This window comes from Microcaecilia unicolor, chromosome 10 (genome assembly GCF_901765095.1).
Source record: "Microcaecilia unicolor chromosome 10, aMicUni1.1, whole genome shotgun sequence".
Classification (NCBI taxonomy): domain Eukaryota; kingdom Metazoa; phylum Chordata; class Amphibia; order Gymnophiona; family Siphonopidae; genus Microcaecilia; species Microcaecilia unicolor.
Genome location: NC_044040.1, coordinates 119,931,586 through 119,951,445, shown reverse-complemented (window position 1 = coordinate 119,951,445; position 19,860 = coordinate 119,931,586). Strand labels below are relative to the sequence as shown.

The following is a 19,860-nucleotide window of genomic DNA, read 5'->3' as shown; positions in this document are numbered from 1 at the left end:
TTCACGGTGAAGCCCCTGCATATAAGTCTGATTTAATAGACCTGCCACTCAGAAACGCTAAAAGATCATCCCGAACTCTCCTCAATCTCCACTTCCCTAAGTGCAAAGGCATAAAATACAAAGTACTGCATGCATCAACCTTCTCTTATATGAGCACGCAATTCTGGAATACACTACCACGCAACCTGAGAACGATCTACGAACTAACCGACTTCCGCAAACTATTGAAGACTCATCTCTTTGAGAAAATTTATTGCAAGGATCAAAACACATGAAGTCCATACACACTAAAAGAAATGCATCAATACACTCTCTTTTGAGTTCTCTTGCCCCGTATTTTCACCACACTTAAAACTCTACCCACAGATAAAATTGTTATACCCTAATGTTCTCTTGCTATTGTTCTATCGCCCTATCATTTCCCCATTGTTACATTCCACTGTTCTATTCCCCAAATGATGTTTTGACTTTGTCTTCCCACAACTCTTCACAATGTAACCCATAATCGTACTGTAACAAATTGTATTTCCATCATTCACAATGTATTGTAAGCCACACTGAGCCCGCAAATAGGTGGGAAAATGAGGGATACAAATGCAATAAATAATAAATAAATAAATAAGCAGTTGAGGATGCCCAAAATCGGCTTTCGATTATTTCGATTTGGTCAACCCTGTGAGGACGTCCATCTCCCGATTTGTGTCGAAAGATGGGCGCCCTTCTCTTTCGAAAATAAGCCTGATTGTGATGCAATAGGTTGAGTGTAATTGAGCAAGAAGAATAATGAGAAGTATATAAGTGCAGTGAGTGAGGAGAAGCGCATTGCAATTGGTCAAGCTGTTCTGACCAAACCTGTCTTGTAGCATGGGCAGCTGTCTCATCATGATCCTGAAAGTGGCCCATTGGCTCCCTCTGCCCCACTCTATCGTCTACAAGATTCTGAATAGCACCATCATTCCGAGAAATAATTCATCAACGTACTTGGAAAGCAATTTTTATTTGGTTTAAGGCCCTGAACATCAGAACAAAAATTTTATTTATTTATTTAGGTGCATTTTTACCCCACATTTTCCCACAAGAGCAGGCGCAATGTGGCGTACATTAATTCAAAAGGATACAATATGGGCAATACATGAAAATTTTCTGCGCAGTGTGCACAGGCAACCAAAAAATGAAACAGAATGTTAGGAATTATTTGGAAAGGAATAGATCATAAATCAAAGACTATCATAATGCCTCTCATTCGCTCCATGGTGGGGCTGTACCTTGAATATTGTGTGCAGTTTTGGTGGCTGCATCTCAAAAAAGATCTGGAGGGGCATAATCGAATGGGGCGCCCAAGTTTTCATGAGGGCGTCCTCGCAGGACGGCCCCGCGAAGGGGCGGGAAAACCCGTATTATCGAAACAAGATGGGCGTCCTTTCATTTCGATAATGCGGTCGGGGATGCCCAAATCTTAACATTTAAGTCGACCTTAGAGATGGTTGACCCAAATGTTGAGATGTTCGACCTTAGAGATGGTCGGCCCCGGCTTTCGGCCATAATGGAAACCGAGGACGCCCATCTCAAAAATGACCAAATCTAAGCCTTTTGGTCATGGGAGGAGCAAGAATTTGTATTGCACTGGTCCCCCTGACATGCCAGGACACCAACCGGGCACCCTAGAGGGCACTGCAGTGGACTTCACAAATTGCTGCCAGGTGCATAGCTCCCTTACCTTGTGTGCTGAGCCCATAGGCGCCCGGTATAAGAGGCTTGGGGAGGCTAAGCCTCCCCAGCCAGAAGTGCAGCAAGGGCGGGGCGGGTGCAGCTCGTGAACATGTCCCTCCCGGCTCCCTTCCCCCCCCGACTGGTGCACGACGGTCCCGATCTTTACCCCACCCCCACCGTCCCCCCGACTAGTACGGTGCCACTCTCCCCCTCCGCTCCTGTCACGTCGTCTTTCAACGAGGCTTCCTGTTCCCGTAGCAGCAGCAGCATCAGCAATGATGTGAGCACCGCTGCTTTCAGCCTGCCCCGGAAGGCTTCTCTGGACAGCGTCCCTCCTACGCGGGAAGCTGTTCAGAGTGCTTCCAGGGCAGGCTGAAAGCAACGGTGCTTACATCATTGCTGATGCTGCTGCTGCTACGGGAACAGGAAGCCTCGTTGAAAGACGTGACAGGAGCGGAGGGGGAGAGCAATATGGTACCGCACTAGTCCGGGGGGGGGGGGAGGGGAAGCGATGCCAGACAGACCGACCAAAGGGAAAGGGGGGTGGAGAGAGGAGGATGTGAGATGCCACATCTAAGGAGAAGAGGGAGGAAAGAAAGCAATGGCAGGGCATGGGAATGGGAAAAGTGGGGTGGAGAAAGGAGTAAGAGTGATGGAAGCAAGAAGGGGAGGGAAGAGAAAGGTGGGGTGCATGAGGGCGAGGAGAGATGCATGAGGACACTGGAGGAGAGAGAGAGAGAAAGTGGAAAAGTGCAGGGGAGAGCCAGAGAGAGATGGGGAGAGAAAAAGAGGACATGGAAGAGAGCAGGGGAAAGCCAGGGACATGGAAAAGAGCAGGGGAAAGCCAGAGAGAGATGGGGAGAGAAAGAGGGGCCATGGAAAAGAGCAGGGGAGAGCCAGGGAGAAGATGCTGGATGGAAGAGGGGTAAAGAGAGAGAGCGAGAGAGAAATTAGTGGAAAGATGGGGGGAGAAAGAGGGGACATGGGCAGGAGAGAGAAGCTGCTGGGGAGAAACTGGGGGATACCCTAGCTGTCAGACGGAGAAATGCTGAATGAAAGGAGGGAGAAAGAGGGAAAAGCTGGAAGGAGGGGGCAGAAAGAGGGAAGACAATGGACGTAAGGGTAGGGAGGGAAAGACACTGGAAGGATGGGGATAGAGAGGACATGCTGAATGGAAAAGGGTCGAGAGAGAACTGTTTAGAAGGAAGGAGATATAGAGGGAGACAATGGATGGAAGGAGAGGGAGACAATAGACGGAAGGATTGGGAGAGGGTAATGGGTAGGAGGATGGAGAGAGAAAGAGGGCTGACACTGGATGGAAGGGTAGGAGAGAAAGAGGGAAGGCGCTGGACATCGATGGATGGATGGAGGGGAGGGAAGAGAGGAGAAATCTGGACAAGGATGGAGTGGAGGGCAGGGAACAGAGGAGAAATGTTGGACAAGGATGGAGGGAAGGAAAGACAAAGGAAGTACATGCACATGGATGGAGGGGATGGGAGAAATGCTGGATATGGATGGAGGGGAAATTGCTGAATTTAAGGGCTGGATCGGAACACTTTGAGGGCAGATGCTGAAACTGGAGAAAGGATAGGGACAGGGCTACAGATGGTAGACAGGATGCATAAGGACACAGGAGGATGGTGGACATGGTGAGAGAAAAAATATCAAATGGAAAGTAGACACTGGGACCAAAGTGAATAGAAAAACTAAATGATCAGACAACAAAGGTAAAAAAAAGTATTTTATTCAGAATTTATTAACTGGAATATGTCAGCTTTTGGAAATGTGCATCTGTGATATTTTGCATGTAAGTTTCAATTTTTCTAGTATTGCTGCATGCTGAGTCTGACTTCTTGAGGTAACTTTCCAGTTTTGCCTTCATATCTGTTGTGTCATGTGTTTTTTATGTGTAATGAAGGTACAGTATTCTACTAGTGTGTAGTATTTACAGCCCTTTTTGGGGTTTTTTTTTTGTTTCACTAGGTTTTAGAGCCCGGTGTAATTACAGTGCTGCCTTTCCACGCATAAGGTTGTAGCTCGTCCTGTCCTTGGAATTAGTGCTGTTATGGTTTGCTAAGGTTATGAATGTGTTTTTGCACAAGTTTGTGTATAGTGTTTTGCAGTGGCGAGATTGTGTATTGGCTTTACTGAGGTGGCACCAAAACATCAGAAAGGGTTTTAGAGCCTAAATCACGACACACTACCTCTTGAAGGATCTACATATAGTCGTTAATAAAAGGAGCTCATTGTGAACACTATCCAACCTAAAAGGGTGTTTTGTGGCTTTAATGAGAATTGTGATATTATGATCCCTTGTTTCATATTGTTAACGGTCTGCATTTTCCATATGGGTGGTATATTGGTGTATTAGGGTCTACCTAGTGTTATGGTACAGTAAGGTTCTGAGTGTGTTTTTGTACAAATTTGTGCATAGTGTTTTACAGTTGAGCGATTGTGGTTAGTATATGCTTTGAGCAACCACTTTATTCTTTGACATATGATACATATCTAATATCTAAATTTAATAAAAAGGTATTGTGACTTTTATTTTTATTTATTTATTTTTTCTGTGTGTTATCAGACAATTATGGATTTAAGCTCCACCCCTGGCTCCACCCCTAACCCCGCCCCCATTTAGCCTCCCCAAACAGTTGGGCCACCGACCGCCTATGGCTGAGCCCACCAAACCCCTCCCAAAATCCACTCCCCACAACTGTACACCACTACCATAGCCCTAAGGGGTGAAGGGGGGCACCTAGATGTGGATACAGTGGGTTTCGGGTGGATTTTGGAGGACTCACATTTACCACCACAAGTGTAACAGGTGTGGGGGGGGGATGGGCCTGGGTCCGCCTGGCTGAAATGCACTGCACCCACTAAAACTGCTCCAGGGACCTGCATACTGCTGTCATGAAGCTGGGTATGACATTTGAGGCTGGCAAAAAAAAAAAATTTAATTTTTTTTTTAGGGTGGGAGGGGGTTGGTGACCACTGGGGGAGAAAGGGGAGGTCATCTGGTCAGTTTGGGCACCTTTTTGAGGCTTGGTCGCAAGAAAAAATGGACCAACTGAAGTCGGCCAAGTGGGATCCAAGATGGCGACTTTGTGACTGACGCTAACAGACGCGTTTGTGAGACGGGCTCCAGCGGATCCTGAAAGAGCGTTCTTACCTGTCGGATAGATGGGTAAGAGGCCAGGGAAAGTCAGGGAGACTCCCTCTCTCCCCGGCGGGAAACCTCCGCTCCAAAAGCCGACGCTCAAGCAGTTCGGAATCGCGTCTGGCTCGGCGATGTTTTCTACTCCTGTTGCTGGAGTCAGCACATTGGAGCTGACCGACAGTGCCGACGGGGCTTCTTTGAGCCCTGTTTTTCGTGCAGCGCCCCCCCCAACCAGGAAGTGAGAGTCTTCAGGAGAGTCCTGGCACTTCAACTCCTGGAGGTGTAGGGAGCACAGGGAGGGAACCCGCCTGCAGCCGGTTCAACAGCTGAGCGCTTGAATATACCAGAGAAAAGTGCAGCTCCTGTTGTGGTCTCCTCAGCTGTGAGTATCCTGTAACAAGCGATTAAAGGGGAATTTTGGAAAACCTGCTCTAGTGACTTTAGAGTCACTTTGGGATCTGAACTTCACGACCCTCTCAACTTTGCAATCAGTGATTAAAAAAAATTCTGAAACTATTAAGGTTTTGGCTGAGACTGCACTAAAACAATTGCAAATTAATGATGTCCATGCTGCTGAAGTAAAAAGTCTTTCTGTTAAACTTGAGAAAATGGAACTGGTGGAACAATCGCTGATTAAAGAAAGAAACTTTGCTTCTAGACGCATGGAATATTTGGAAAATCAGTCCAAGAGACTTAACCTGCGTATTATAAATTTTCCAAAATCACCTTTAATCTCTCCTGTACAAATGGTTAAGAAATATTTGGTGGAGATTTTGGGGATGCCCGGCACTTCATTGCCACCTATTACAAGAGCATATTATCTTCAATTTACTGGTAAAATACCAGAAAATTTGAACCCTCAAGATTCAATGAACTTGATGGCATTCCTGGAATCATCATTAGAAGTGGTTACACAGAGAACCACTCTGTTGGTAACATTTGCCTTGGAGTTAGATAGAGATGCAGTACTCAGGTTGTCTTTGAGACATTTGAATTATTTATTCTTGGGTTCAAAAGTTAGGGTTTTCCCAGACTTGTCTAGGGAAACCCAAAAAAGACGTAAACTATTTTTTGTATTGCGTCCAAGAGTTTTAGCCCTTGGAGCAAATTTTTTGTTGAAATTTCCTTGTGTTTGTAGGATACTCTTGCAAGCAAAACAGTATCAGTTTTTTGAACCTAAACAATTGGAGGATTTTCTAAAAAGTAGAGAGGATATAAATGTGAAAGTTTAGACCTGAATGTAACACTGTATAGCAACTTGGAGTAAACCGCCAGAGCTTGGCGCAGTTTTTTGGTTTATTAGGTATGAGGATAAATCTAGCTATTAGGGTTAGAATTATATATACACTTTTCTTGTTTCTTGGATCAGATTACCTTGATTTTGTGGTCGATATTTTTGAATTTATTTCTATATTTTGTTTCTACTTAATTCATGATGAAGACTTGCATATATTGTGTATTATTATTCAAGATTGAATATTATGTATTATAAAATTCTATAAATAAAAAATAAAATAAAGTCGGCCAAGTGTTCTTTTTTCCATTATCGGCCGAGGATGCCCATCTCTTAATCACACCCCAGTCCCGCCTTCGCTACAGTACCGACATGCCCCAGTGAACTTTGGTCGTCCCTGCGACGGAAAGCAGTTGAGGGCGCCCAAAATCGGCTTTCGATTATGCCGATTTGGGCGACCTTAGGAGAAGGACGCCCTTCTCCCGATTTGTGTCGGAAGATGGGTGCCCTTCTCTTTCGAAAATAAGCCTGATAGTGGAACAAGAAATGGGTCAGAGAAGGGAAATCCAAAATTATTAAGGGGATAGAAGTGCTTAAGGAAAGGCTTAAGAGGTTAGAGCTCTTCAGTTTGGAGAAGAGACGGCTGAAGGGAGATATAACCGAGGTCCATAAAATCCTGAATGGGTGGAACAGGCAAACATTATCAATTATTTACTCCTTCAACAAGTACAAAGACCAGGGGGATACTCCATAAAAGTTACATAGTGGCACATTTAAAACAAACAAAAGCGAAGATACTTACCTGTAGCAGGTATTCTCTGAGGACAGCAGGCCTCACATTCTCACATGGGTAGACGTCGATCCGCGTCGCCCAGTCCGGCATCCATGGCAAAGCACAAGTCAGAACCCCGTGAAGCACGAGCCACACCCCACTGCGCATGCGCGAGTGCCCTCCCCCCCACCATGAGAACGCACAGCCCCTCTGGCATCAAACATCTCTCTAAAACTTAAAACAGAACTCAAAACCTTTCTTTCTCGGATGTGTATTTCTAGTCCTTCCATTGCAGTCCGTGAGCCTGATGAACCTGACTGACTAGATCAACCCTTTCCTTCCCTTACTCCTTCTTCTTCTGTCCTATCAAAATTGTAGATCTATTCTGTCTTTCCTCATTCACATCTTGCTATTGACCTTTTCTCCTAAGTATTTTAAATTGTAAGCCACCTAGACATGCGTTTTGACAGATAGGATAGTAAATTCTAATCAAATTTCAAGTTTATTTAGAATTTACTATTATAACAGTAAGAATAGCCCTAAGTTTGGGAGTCAATACCTGACTAAGTTTTGTGTCTGGATGGAAAAAGCATTCTTTCTTACCTGTAGCAATTGTGTCCCTCTCAGCTCCCTGTGATGTACATTCCTTCTTGTGCTGTTGAACATGTGGTAAGAGCCACATAGGCTCAGAACTTTACATTTAGTTCTGAGCTCTGGGAGAGTTGCTCCACCATGGTGATGTATGGGGATGTAACCCAGTTGTGTGCCTGCTCATTCTTGTTGTCTATGGAAAATACCTGTTAAAGGTGAGAGAGAATGCTTTTCAAATTGCCTATAAATTAATTTTTCCTCCTTTACAGTTACAGAATATCTGCTGCTCATAAAAACTCCTTTCTGATTTCTCTAATTCTTCTGGGGAGCTCTGTGATGCTTTACAGTCATGTGTGCTAGCTAAATAGGTAAAATAGCTATGTTGGACACCCCTGTCCTGTAAAGAGCTATAAAGCTTTTCCACCCTTGTAGTCATATACATATATACTTACGCTTTTATAGATGTATATTTTGATAGAAAATGGAATATATGTATATTTGGTTTGATTTTTGCCCTTGCTCTTTCTGCTCAGATGATCCAGTAAACGTGGCTCCCACTACCTCCACCCGTGTGTTTTATATCAGCGTTGGTGTCTGCTGTGCAGTCATATTCCTGGTAGCAATTATATTATCTGTCTTGCATCTCCACAGTATGAAGAGAGTTGAGCTAGATGATAGGTAAGTTCTCAATGGTTTTGTTAGATAGCTGTAGTGGGCATTATGGGCCTGATTTTCAGCAGGACTTAACTAGGTAGGGTCGGCTACTACCTGGATAAGTATATTCAGCAGGTCATAGCCAGATTTGCAGTGGCACTTAGTGCTGCTGAAAATTTGGTTAGACAGCCTCAGCAGTATCCAGGCTGTGCCACGACAGTCCAGGGACAGAGTCTTGGGAGGAGCTTCCCAGTCTGCTAACTGGATAACTATCTGGATAAAGTTAAGACAGCAAATAGGCTCTCATAACTTTATTCAGGTACCAATTTGAATATTGCAGATACCCGGATTTGTGCTGGTGGTTGTATTATATCTGGACATTTAGCACTGGTAGCTGCGTATAAGCCCGGCACAGAATATCTAGATATAAAAGCCTTTAGTGCCCATTGTTAAAAAAAAATACTGACTGTTGTGGGATGAATATTGATCTGTATATTAAGTACACAGTATAGCTGAGTTTATTTTATGATCAGCCCAAACCAACAAGAGTGGAAATGCATACTAATTTTGTAACCATTTTTCTTTCCACTGTCTTCTACTGTTTCTAAACTAAATACATATAATTGAAATCTTCTTAGTTAGAAAAAAACATGCTTTCATGAGACATGGACCCAAAAGAGAGCCAATCAGAACCAAACTTGTTATACAAAGCTGTATGTTCAGCAGAGGCATAGCCAGGTTTTGATTTCAGGGGGAGCAGACTTTTATAAAATAGGCGTCAGTTGGTGTCAGCTAGACAGCAGTGTCTGTGTTGTTCCTAAGGGGCTGTGGCAGGCAATGATTAATATAGGCTGTCTCTGTTGCGTCCTGCCTACAAGGAAACAGTAAGTTACATCAGTAGGCAGGATGCAGAAGAGGTCCCTGGACTGGCCAGAGCAGGCAACCTGTCTTCTTAACTTAAAATAAAAATATTCAAATCGTGACCACCTCAGGAATAGCACACCCAGTCCTTCCACTGCTAGACACCTTGTTTAAATCAGATTGGCTTTTGTTTGTGTGGCGACTCTAAGGATATGAAGAACACTAGTCTTGAGCGTTTTTATCTTGGGTGACCTTTGGTGGCCCTTGCCCCAGAGCCTACTTTCAAATAGGGCTAGACACTTTGTGAAATAACACAAACCCCTTTCAAAAAGACACCCACAACATATACTGAAAACTTACCACACCAAAACAACCCTAACCCACCTATGAAAAGACAATGCTATAAATATTACAGTGGGGACCTAGAGAAGTGTTTCCCTAGGTGGTCCTGGAGTACCCCCTTGCCATTTAGGTTTTCAGGCTATCCACAATGAATCTGCATGGAAAACGATTTGCATGTAATGGAGGCAGTATATGCAAATCAATGTCATACATATTTATTGTGGATAGCCTGAAAACCTGACTGGCAAGGGGGTACTCCAGGACTGCCCTAGAACACAAAACTTACCACACCATAATAGCCCTAAACCACCTATCAGAAGACAGTGCTATATATATTACACTGGGCTCTGGAGCACCAATATACCTACTATTGGGAAACTGGAACAAGCTGCACTGTTACACATTCCTACATAGATACTACATGCTGGCAGAATCCTTCACCTCAGTCACACATGCAAAACATGGACAGACCCTCATCTATATAACACAAGCGTAGCCATACTGGGTCAGACCAATATCCTGTTTCTAGCCCAGTATCCTGTTTCTAACAGTGGCCAACCCAGGTCACAAGCACCTGGCAGAAACCCAAATTGTGACAACATTCCATGCTACCAATCTAATGCATAATAGGGAGCCACGACCCCCCCCCAAAAAAAAAAAAAAAAAATTGAAATAGAGACCCCCTGCCCAAGGAAGCCAGACTCTAAACAGTGTAATACTGGTAAAAAAAAGAGACAGAAATGTATTTTCTCCTGTACTTTGCAAAAAAAAAAAAAAGAGACAGAAATGCATTTTCTCCTGTACTTTGCAAAAAAAAAAAATGTACATTTTACAAAGCAGGTACATCTCCGTGCTTACAAAGTATTAAATAAAAATAAATTTTTTCTACCTTTGTTGTCTGGGAATAGTCTTTTTTTCCATGTTCCATGACTCAGCCTTACAAATTCTTTTACAAATTCTTTTCCAGGTTGACCTTTCTATTTCTTCTCTTGCCTCTTGTCTTCTGCCTTTCATTTTCTATATCTGTTTGGCACTGATCTTTCGTTTTCTGTCCCCACTATCAAATAGCTGTGTATAGAGCTGCCAAGTGATCCAGTTCCAGAAGGGAGATTTTTCAACCAGTCCTAGTGTGAACTCACATCCCAAATTCATGTGGGATTTGCAGTCCCTGATTCTACCCATCAATATCTGTGCTGCAGTACATCCAAAATGACTTAAGAAAATGCACTCGGACCCCTCTACTGTTGTTTGACCAATTTATTTTCTCATTTGCTTTGGTCCCACTGTCCCTTTTCTGTTTTTCTCTGTTTCTTCTACCTTTACAGGGTCTACTACTACTATTTAGCATTTCTATAGCGCTACAAGGCGTACGCAGCACTGCACAAACATAGAAGAAAGACAGTCCCTGCTCAAAGAGCTTACAATCTAATAGTCAAAAAATAAAGTAATCAAATCAATTAATGTGTACAGGAAGGAGGAGAGGAGGGTAGGTGGAGGCGAGTGGTTACGAGTCAAAAGCAATGTTAAAGAGGTGGGCTTTCAGTCTAGATTTAAAGGTGGCCAAGGATGGGGCAAGACGTAGGGGCTCAGGAAGTTTATTCCAGGCGTAGGGTGCAGCGAGACAGAAGGCGCGAAGTCTGGCGTTTGCAGTAGTGGAGAAGGGAACAGATAAGAAGGATTGATCCATGGAGCGGAGTGCACGGGAAGGGGTGTAGGGAAGGACGAGTGTGGAGAGATACTGGGGAGCAGCGGAGTGAGTACATTTATAGGTTAGTAGAAGAAGTTTGAACAGGATGCGAAACCGAATAGGGAGCCATTGAAGCGACTTGAGGAGAGGGGTAGTATGAGTAAAGCGACTCTGGCGGAAGACGAGACGGCAGCAGAGTTTTGAACCGATTGGAGAGGGGAGAGGTGACTAGTGGGAGGCCAGTAAGAAGCAGATTGCAGTAGTCTAAACGAGAGGTGACAAGGGTGTGGATGAGGGTTTTGGTAGAGTGCTCGGATAGAAAGGGGCGGATTTTACGGATGTTGTCTTGCCCATCTGACATTTCTTCTGTCTCCAAGTGCACCATCCTTTTTTCCTCTGCACCACTATTTGTCCTGTTCAGCATCTCCCTTCTGTGTCCCCTTGTCCCTATCGTATCGCCATGTTCAGCATCTGCCCTTTCTTTGTCCCCATCTCCCCCCTTTTTCAGCACAAGCCTACCTGGTCTCCTCATCTCCCACTTTCTAGCATCTGCCGTCCTGGTGTCCCCACCGTTTTCTAACATTGTCCTGTGTCCCCATCTTCCCCTTTTCCAGCATTACCTCTTTGTCCTCATCTCACCCATTTTCCACCATAGTCCCCATATCCCCATTCCCCCTTCCAGTGGTGCCCCTCTCTGTCCCTATCTCCTTCTCCCCTTTCCAGTAGTGCCCTCTTTGTGTCCCTATCTCCTTCCCCTCCCATGTGATAATCTTTGAATAACTGTCTATACTTATGGCTATGATTTCTGAACATGTGGTATCAATAAATGACAAACTTTTAAATGCCCAGTTGGGTATATATGCCAATCTCAATTTTGTTAAATGTTTCAGACACATCCATCTATTTATTCCCATGATATAACTAAATTCTATTATTCTGTCTCACTGTATTTTCAAATGTAAGCCACACTGAATCCGACTTTGCTTGGGATAATGTGTGATATAAATCTAAAAAAAAAAATCCTTTATCCTCCACCTTTCAAGACACTGCCTATCCTGCTGGTTAGTGATGGCACAAGGAAAGCAAGTTTGGTCCAGTGAAGACTAACTCAAAATAACTTATTCCTTAGCTGGGCCCTAGTATTACCATATTCTACCAGCAACAATAATTTTTGATGCTCTTTTAGTGATACTCTACTACTACTACTACTACTTAATATTTCTAGAGCGCTACTAGGGTTGCGCAGCGCTGTACAGTTTATCAAAGAAGGACAGTCCCTGCTCAAAGGAGCTTACAATCTAAAGGACAAAATGTCAAGGTGGGGCAGTCTAGATTTCCTGAATAGAGGTATAGTGGTTAGGTGCCGAAGGCGACATTGAAGAGGTGGGCTTTGAGTAAGGATTTGAAGATGGGCAAGGAGGGGGCCTGGCGTATGGGCTCAGGGAGTTTATTCCAAGGATGGGGTGAGGCGAGGCAGAAAGGGCAGAGCCTGGAGTTGGCGGTGGTGGAGAAGGGTACTGAAAGGAGGGATTTGTCTTGACAGCGGAGGTTACGGGTAGGAACGTAAGGGGAGATGAGGGTAGAGAAGTAAGGAGGGGCTGCAGATCGAGTGCATTTGTAAGTTAGTAGGAGAAGCTTGAACTGTATGCGGTACCTGATTGGAAGCCAGTGAAGTGACTTGAGGAGAGGGGTGATATGAGTATATCGGTCCAGGCGGAAGATAAGACGTGCAGCAGAGTTCTGAACGAACTGAAGGGGGGATAGATGGCTAAGTGGGAGGCCAGTGAGGAGTAGGTTGCAGTAGTCAAGGCGAGAGGTAATGAGAGAGTGGATGAGAGTTTGGGGTGATGTGCTCGGAGAGGAAAGGGTGAATTTTGCTAATGTTATAGAGGAAGAAGCAACAGGTCTTGGCTATCTGCTGGATATGCGCAGAGAAGGAGAGGGAGGAGTCGAAGATGACTCCGAGGTTGTGGGCAGATGAGACGGGGACGATAAGGGTGTTATCAACTGAGATAGAGAGTGGAGGGAGAGGAGAGGTGGGTTTGGGTGGGAAGACAATAAGCTCGGTCTTGGCCAATGTTTAGTTTCAGTTGGCGGTTGGACATCCAGGCAGCAATGTCGGATAAGCAGGCCGATACTTTGGCCTGGGTTTCCGCAGTGATGTCTGGTGTGGAGAGATAAAGCTGGGTGTCATCAGCATAAAGATGATATTGGAAACCATGAGATGAGATCAGGGAGCCCAGGGAAGAGGTGTAGATTGAAAAAAGAAGGGGTCCAAGGACAGATCCCTGAGGAGCTCCAACAGAGAGCGGGATGGGGGTGGAGGAAGAACCATGAGAATGTACTCTGAAGGTACGGTGGGAGAGATAAGAGGAGAACCAGGAGAGGACAGAGCCCTGGAACCCAAATGAGGACAGTGTGGCAAGAAGTAAATTGTGATTGACAGTGTCAAAAGCGGCGGATAGGTCGAGGAGGATGAGGATGGAGTAATGACCTTTGGATTTGGCAAGGAACAGGTCATTGCAGACTTTAGATAGTGCCGTTTCTGTCGCGTGTAGGGGGTGAAAGCCGGATTGAAGCGGATCGAGGATGGCATGAGAGGAGAGAAAATCAAGGCAACGGCTGTGAACGGCGCGTTCAAGTATCTTGGAGAGGAAGGGTAAGAGGGAAATTGGGCGATGGAGGGACAAGTAGGGTCAAGTGATGGTTTTTTGAGGAGTGGTGTGACAACAGCATGCTTGAAGGTGTCAGGGACAGTTGCAGTGGAGAGAGAGAGGTTGAGGATATGACAGATGGGGGGGGGGGGGGTGACAGTAGGAGAGATGGTGTTAAGGAAGTTGGTGGGGATGGGGTCAGAGGAACAGGTGGTGCATTTCGAGGAGGAAATAAGATGGGCGGTTTCCTCCTCGGTGATGTCAGGAAAAGAGGAGAAGGAGGCCTGGGTTGGTTGATTGAGGGAGTGGGTTATAGGGTGAAGAGTAGGAGAAGGTTTGGTGGTGAATTCGAGGTTGATCTTCTGCACCTTGTCGCGGAAGTAGTCAGCCATTGATTGAGGAGAGAGTGAGGGGTGGGGGGGAGGGCACTTTGAGGAAGGAGTTAAGGGTGGCGAAGAGACAACGAGGGTTAGAGCCGAGGGATTTAGTCAATTGGGTGTAATAGTCCTGTTTGGCGAGAAATAGGGAGGACTGGAAGGAGGATAGCATGAATTTGTAATGAATGAAATCAGTATGGGTGCGAGATTTCCTCCAGAGGCGTTCAGCCGATCGGGCGCAGGAGCGAAGGTATCGGGTGCAAGGGGTCAGCCAGGGCTGGGGATTAGTGGGACGGGAGATAGATGGTGCAAGGGTGTCCAGAGCAGAGGAGAGAGTGGCATTGTAAGTGGAGACAGCTTTGTCGACAGACTCGGAGGACATGATGGAAGGGAGGAGATTAGAGATACTAGAGGATAAGGTTGGAGGGTCGACAGCCTGGAAATTCCTGGAAGTAGTGGTTAGTGTTGGGCGGGACTGAGGGGGAGGGTGATGAACTGTGAAGGTGATCAGGTGATGGTCAGAGAGAGGAAGAGCTGAAGCATAGAAATTGGAGGGTGAGGAGGTAGAGGAGAGGACGAGGTCAAGACAGTGGCCAGATTGGTGAGTGGGGGTGGTGGAGCTCAGTTGGAGGTTGAAGGAGGAGGTTAGAATGAGGAACTGAGAAGCGTATGAGTCGGATGGGTTATCAGTGTGTATGTTATAGTCTCCAAGAATGAGGGATGAGGGTTCAAGAAAAACAGAGCCAGGCATCGGTTGGTAAGGAAGGAAGAGAGGGACTTATCAGGGGGCGGTAAACGACTGCAAATCTGAGTGGCAGCGGGTAGAATAGACGGATGGAGTGAACTTCAAAGGATGAGAAGCAGTGATACTGCGGTAGGAGGAGAGGTTGAAAACTGCAGGAGGGCGAAAGTAGTAACCCGACACCACCGTGGCCAGCTGGGCAGGGAGAATGAGAGAAAAGATAACCTCCATGGCATAGGGCCGCGACTGAGGCAGAGTCATCAGGGGTGAGCCAGGTTTCAGTTAGGGCGAGCAGTTGAAGGGAACAGGAGATGAAGAGATCATGGGTGAAGGAAGTTTGTTGCAGACCGAGCGGGCATTCCACAGGGCACATGAGAAGGGGAGGGTGGAGGGGGGGAGGAAGGGAATAGAGATGAGATTGGAGACATCGTGGAAACGTTTGCATGGATGAGACGAGGACAGGTGTGGGGGACCTGGGTTGGGATTGATGTCTCCCGCGGATAGCAGGAGAAGGAGCAAGAGAGTGCGGAGGAGGGTGGGGGAGGTAGGGCGACGAAGGCGACGAAGACGGGATGCGCTTAGGAGGAATGGGGAGGGGTTCATGGCAGGAAGGAGGTGTTGAAGGTTGAGAGCTAGGAAGTAGGAGGAGGACAGTAGAGATGGTGAGGTGGTGGATGTTGCAGTAGTGAGCAGGACGGGAGAGGACAGGGATGGGCAGTGAGTTTGTGCGGTATACAGCGGTGGTGGGAGGGGGAAAAGATTAGGGAGGGACAGGGCAAGGAAGAGAATGTGTATGGGGGCCATAAGTAGTGACAGAGGTGTTTACGGGTGCATATGTAGTGACTGAGGTGTTAAGCAACAGGTAGGGCAGGAAAGCTGGAGGCTTAAAACTGGAACAGCAGGCAGCGATTTGGAACAGAAGGTGGGTAGGCTGGTGGGTAGGCAGGTGGTATGACTGGCAGATTGGCAGGTGAGGAGGTAGGTAGAGGGGCTGGCGGCGGGTGGGTAGGTTGATGGAGGGCAAGCAGGTAGGTAGGTTGCTGGGCTGGGGGCAGGCAGGTAGATGTGCTGTGGAGAGCTCAGCAGCAGGACTGGAACAGGCTGGAATAATTTGGAGGTTGGTTGGTTGATTGGCTAGCAGGCAGGCAGGAACAGGTGAGTGCGGTGGAGAGCACAGCAGCTGGGGGGCAGGCAGGTTGATGGGTGAGCTGGCAGGCAGGAAAGTTGATGGGCTGGCAAGCCGGCAGGCGGGAGGCAGGTAGGTAGTTGTGCTGGGCTGAAGGCAGACAGGTAGTTGATGTGCTGACAAGCAGGCAGGTTGGTTGGTTGATGGGCTGATAGGCAGGCAAGTTGATGGGCTGACAAGCAGGCAGGTTGGTTGATGGGCTAGCAGGTGGGCAGGTAGGCTGATGCGATGTGACTGGAGTGGAGAGCTCTGCAGCAGGACTGGAACAAGCTGGAATAATTTGGAGCAGAAGAGAGCGGAGCAGCAGGACTGGGGCAACTGTGATTTCTTTATTCCTCCAGCTTTTAAGGCACTGCCTATTCAACTGCAACAATTTTAGCGTTGTTACAGATGGACCAACAATAAAGAACAATGTGCATGCAGCAGATCATAAGTTTGCTTGCTTTGAACTGAACGGCAATGACAGCTGCACTTGGGGGGGGGGGGGGGGGTGGAAGTGGAGACAGATTACCCAAATTGGATTCCTTGTTATAGTGGACTAGATAGGCTCACTTCCACTCCGGTCAATTAAACCTCCTTGGGCAGCCCCCCACCCCCCCCCCCCGGGCAGCTTTCTCCCTTCTCCAGCTCCCCCCCCCCCCCAGCGTTGCATCTTTCACCTTCCCTTCTTGCCCTTCTCTCCCATCCACGTGGTCACTTTTTACTTCCCTGAAGTCTTCTTCCTCCTGCGCAGCACCGGCGATTCACATTCAGCCTTCTGCCAGCATCGGGGCCTCTCCTCAGGCACGTCCCGCCTACTCTATTTCAACTTCCTGTTTTCCGCAGAGGTGGGACGTGCCTGAGGAGAGCCCCCGACGCTGGCAGAAGGCTGACTGTGAATCGCCGGTGCAGTGCTGCGCAGGATGGAGAAGGCTTCAGAGAAGTAAAAAGTGACCACGCGGATGGGAGAGACGGGCAGAAGAGACTGGAAAAGATTAAGAATCGGGAGGGAAGGAGCAGAAAAAAATATTTATTGGCACGAGGCGCATAGGCGCCATTTTTTTCTAAACAGCTGTTTGGGGGAGCAACCGCTCCCCCTGCGCCCCACCTAGCTACGGCACTGATGTTGAGTATATCACATGAAATTTGTTAGAACAGTGACTTCCATTATATTCCAAGGATCAGTCCAGACAAATGGAATGTGACCGTCTGCCAGCAGGTGGTGATAGAGAACTCTAATGAGTTGTGCCTCATAAGCTCCTGCGCTTAGCAGCCAAGCCAGTACTATCTATCTCCAGCAGGTGGGATAGCAGCTCCTGTGTGCTGTGGTTACTTCTGTGTGGTCTCCTGTCCTGCTTGCAGGTTCAGTTGAGTTTGGAGTTGAGAATGTTCTGTGCCCCAGGTGTAAACCTAGTAGTCTGTCCCTCCCTGCTCCCCCATTGCCATTTTCTACCTCTTTATCTCAGTCTTCGCTTCTGCCTCTATCTTAAAAAAAAAAAAAAAAAAAAGCAGCCACTATGGTTCTTTTGAGAGTGCTTGTACTATGGGAAGATTGTGGGGTATCAGTGCCTTGGAGGTCACGAGACTGGCTGTTTTCGTTGAGTATGTTTGTTGTTCTCTTTGTCAATCCAGAACATGTTTCCTGCGGAATATGGTTCCTGCGACTTTTGGATGTGAAGCACTACCTTACAGCTACCAATGTTTTCAGGCAGTCTGATACTTTTTTGTCCTCTGTGGGACTTGGAAGGGTTTGCCGACCTCTAAAGCGACAGTCACTTGATGGCTTAAGGAGGCTATTTCTTCAGCTTACAATCTGAGGGGTAGATCTGCTCCCATGCAAGTTGAGGCTCATTCTACCAGGTCTTTGACTACTTCTTTGGCAGAGTCTAGGGCAGTTTCATTGGCAGAGATTTGTCGGTCATCAACATGGTCTTCTTTTAATTCCTTTGTTAAGCATTACTGTTTGGATGTGTTTGCTCGAGCAGATGCTTTCTTCAGGGCCACAGTTGTCACTGCAGGGTTATCACAGTCCCTCCCCTCTTAAGGATTGCTTTTGTACATCCTATTTGTCTGGACTGATCCTTTAGACGTAATGGAAGGAAAAATTTGTTAATTACCTGATAATTTTCTTTCCTTTAGGCCCAAAGGATCAGTCCATAGCCTGCAATTCTGTGAGGGTTTTGATTTTTCTGGATTCTGTATAATTTTCGGATGTTTGTATTGTTTTGGTTCTATTATTTCTAAGGCACAAGTTTTGCCCTTTATTTTATAATTCTTTTTCTATCTAGAGGATGGAGTTTTTTCTTTGGAAGTCACTCTTTCACTGCTTTGTTATTGAATACTGGCTTGGTTGCTAAGCACAGGAGCTTATGAGGCAGAACTGATTAGAATTCTCTATCTTCTCCTGCTGGCGAGTGGTCACAACCCATCTGTCTGGACTGATCCTTTGAGACTAAAGGAAAGAAAATTATCAGCTAACTTATTTTTCCATCTTATCCTCCTTTCTCAAATGAATGTGAAACAAAGAATGTATCTGAAATAGCATTTATCTAACTGACCTGATAGTGGATTTTTGCATCAATATTTCAATAATGTGCAGTTAGGCTGGTATGACATTCTCCGAGGACAAGCAGGCTGATATACTCACATGTGGGTGATGTCACGTTGGCCCGGAGGATTTTCTGGTAAAATCTACAGTCTCTTCAAACAGTGTTCCGTCGCGCGAGCGCTCGCACCACGCGGACACGCTCCTCAGTTCTTCTTTTTCCGTGTCTGAGGAGACACGGAGTTCGGTAGCGCTTCATGTTTTCTTCAGGCCTTCGGAGTGAAGTTTTCTTCCAGTTTTTACCCCTTCGGGTATTGTTTAAAAACAGAAAAAAAAAACTCTTTATTTTCTAGTGTCTTTTTTCTAAGTTTCCCTTATTTTTTCGTGCGACCCTTCTTAGGTCGCTCGGTCGGGTATTGTTTTTCCCCTTTTTTTGTGTGTGTCTTTTTTGTGACACAATCGCGTCTTTTGATTTTGCGGAGGCGATTTTTCCCTCGATGTCATCGAAGGCGCACAGCGACTTCAAGCCTTGCGCCCGCTGCAACCGGGACAATCTCTGGCACTGATCCTGGTGCCTTCAGTGCCTTGGGCCCGACCATCATCCGGAAAGTTGTAAATTGTGCCTGAAAATGAAAAAGCGCACTCAACTTTCTCGAGAGGCCCAGAGAGAAAAACTTTTCGGATCCGGTATGTCGGCGTCGAGAGCAGCGTTGGCATCGGGAGACCGGGTACCAGCTGCCAAAAGGACCGATGCACGCTGGGAGCAGTGATGCATCGAGTGGGTCTCCACCTGCCTCGGCGCCTTCTGCTTTGCAGGCCCCCTGGGACCGACCTTTATCGGACCCTGCCACGAGGAAGCGTGTGGATTCCACGTCTTCCTCACCGGTACCGGAGGAGGTCTCGATGATGGGGCCTCGGGTGAAGGCCAAGAAGCACCGTCATCGTTCTCCTTCTCGACACGGTACCGCGAGCTCCGGGTCATCGAGGCATTCGGTACCCGAGAAGCGTCGGTGCCGATAGGATCGCTCTCCCCTCTGTTATGGAGGGTATCGACGGGCAGGTCGTCTGGCAGCCCGGTACCACGGCTCCCCAGCCTCTGCAGATTCTGCCTCCGATGACCGCCCGGCACCGCAGCCTTCCCTGACAGCTTCTGTGGATGAGCATATCAAGGCTATTTTTCCAGATTTCATGGAAGCAGTGCTGCAACATTTGCGTCTGGCATCGGAGGTACCGGTACCGACGGTGCCGGAGGCTCCTGCGGCACCGTGCCTTTTGGCGGTGGTGAGGTCTCCTTCTCCGGTACCGCGTCCGGTATCGGGGTCGGTTGCGTCCCGGGTCGACTCTCCATTGCCTTCGGTGGAGGAAGCTT

The 19,860-nt window shown here is 46.9% G+C and overlaps 1 protein-coding gene across 2 annotated transcripts in view; it reads left to right on the top strand.

Moving 5' to 3' along the window:
- RYK (receptor like tyrosine kinase) overlaps window positions 1-19,860 on the top strand; it is a 1,372,566-nt gene that overhangs the window by 496,077 nt on the left and 856,629 nt on the right. For both annotated transcript variants that reach the window (XM_030217203.1, XM_030217202.1), the window contains exon 6: window positions 7,998-8,142. In XM_030217203.1, coding sequence (XP_030073063.1) covers window positions 7,998-8,142 — 145 coding nt within the window. The remainder of the gene's footprint in view (window positions 1-7,997; window positions 8,143-19,860) is intronic.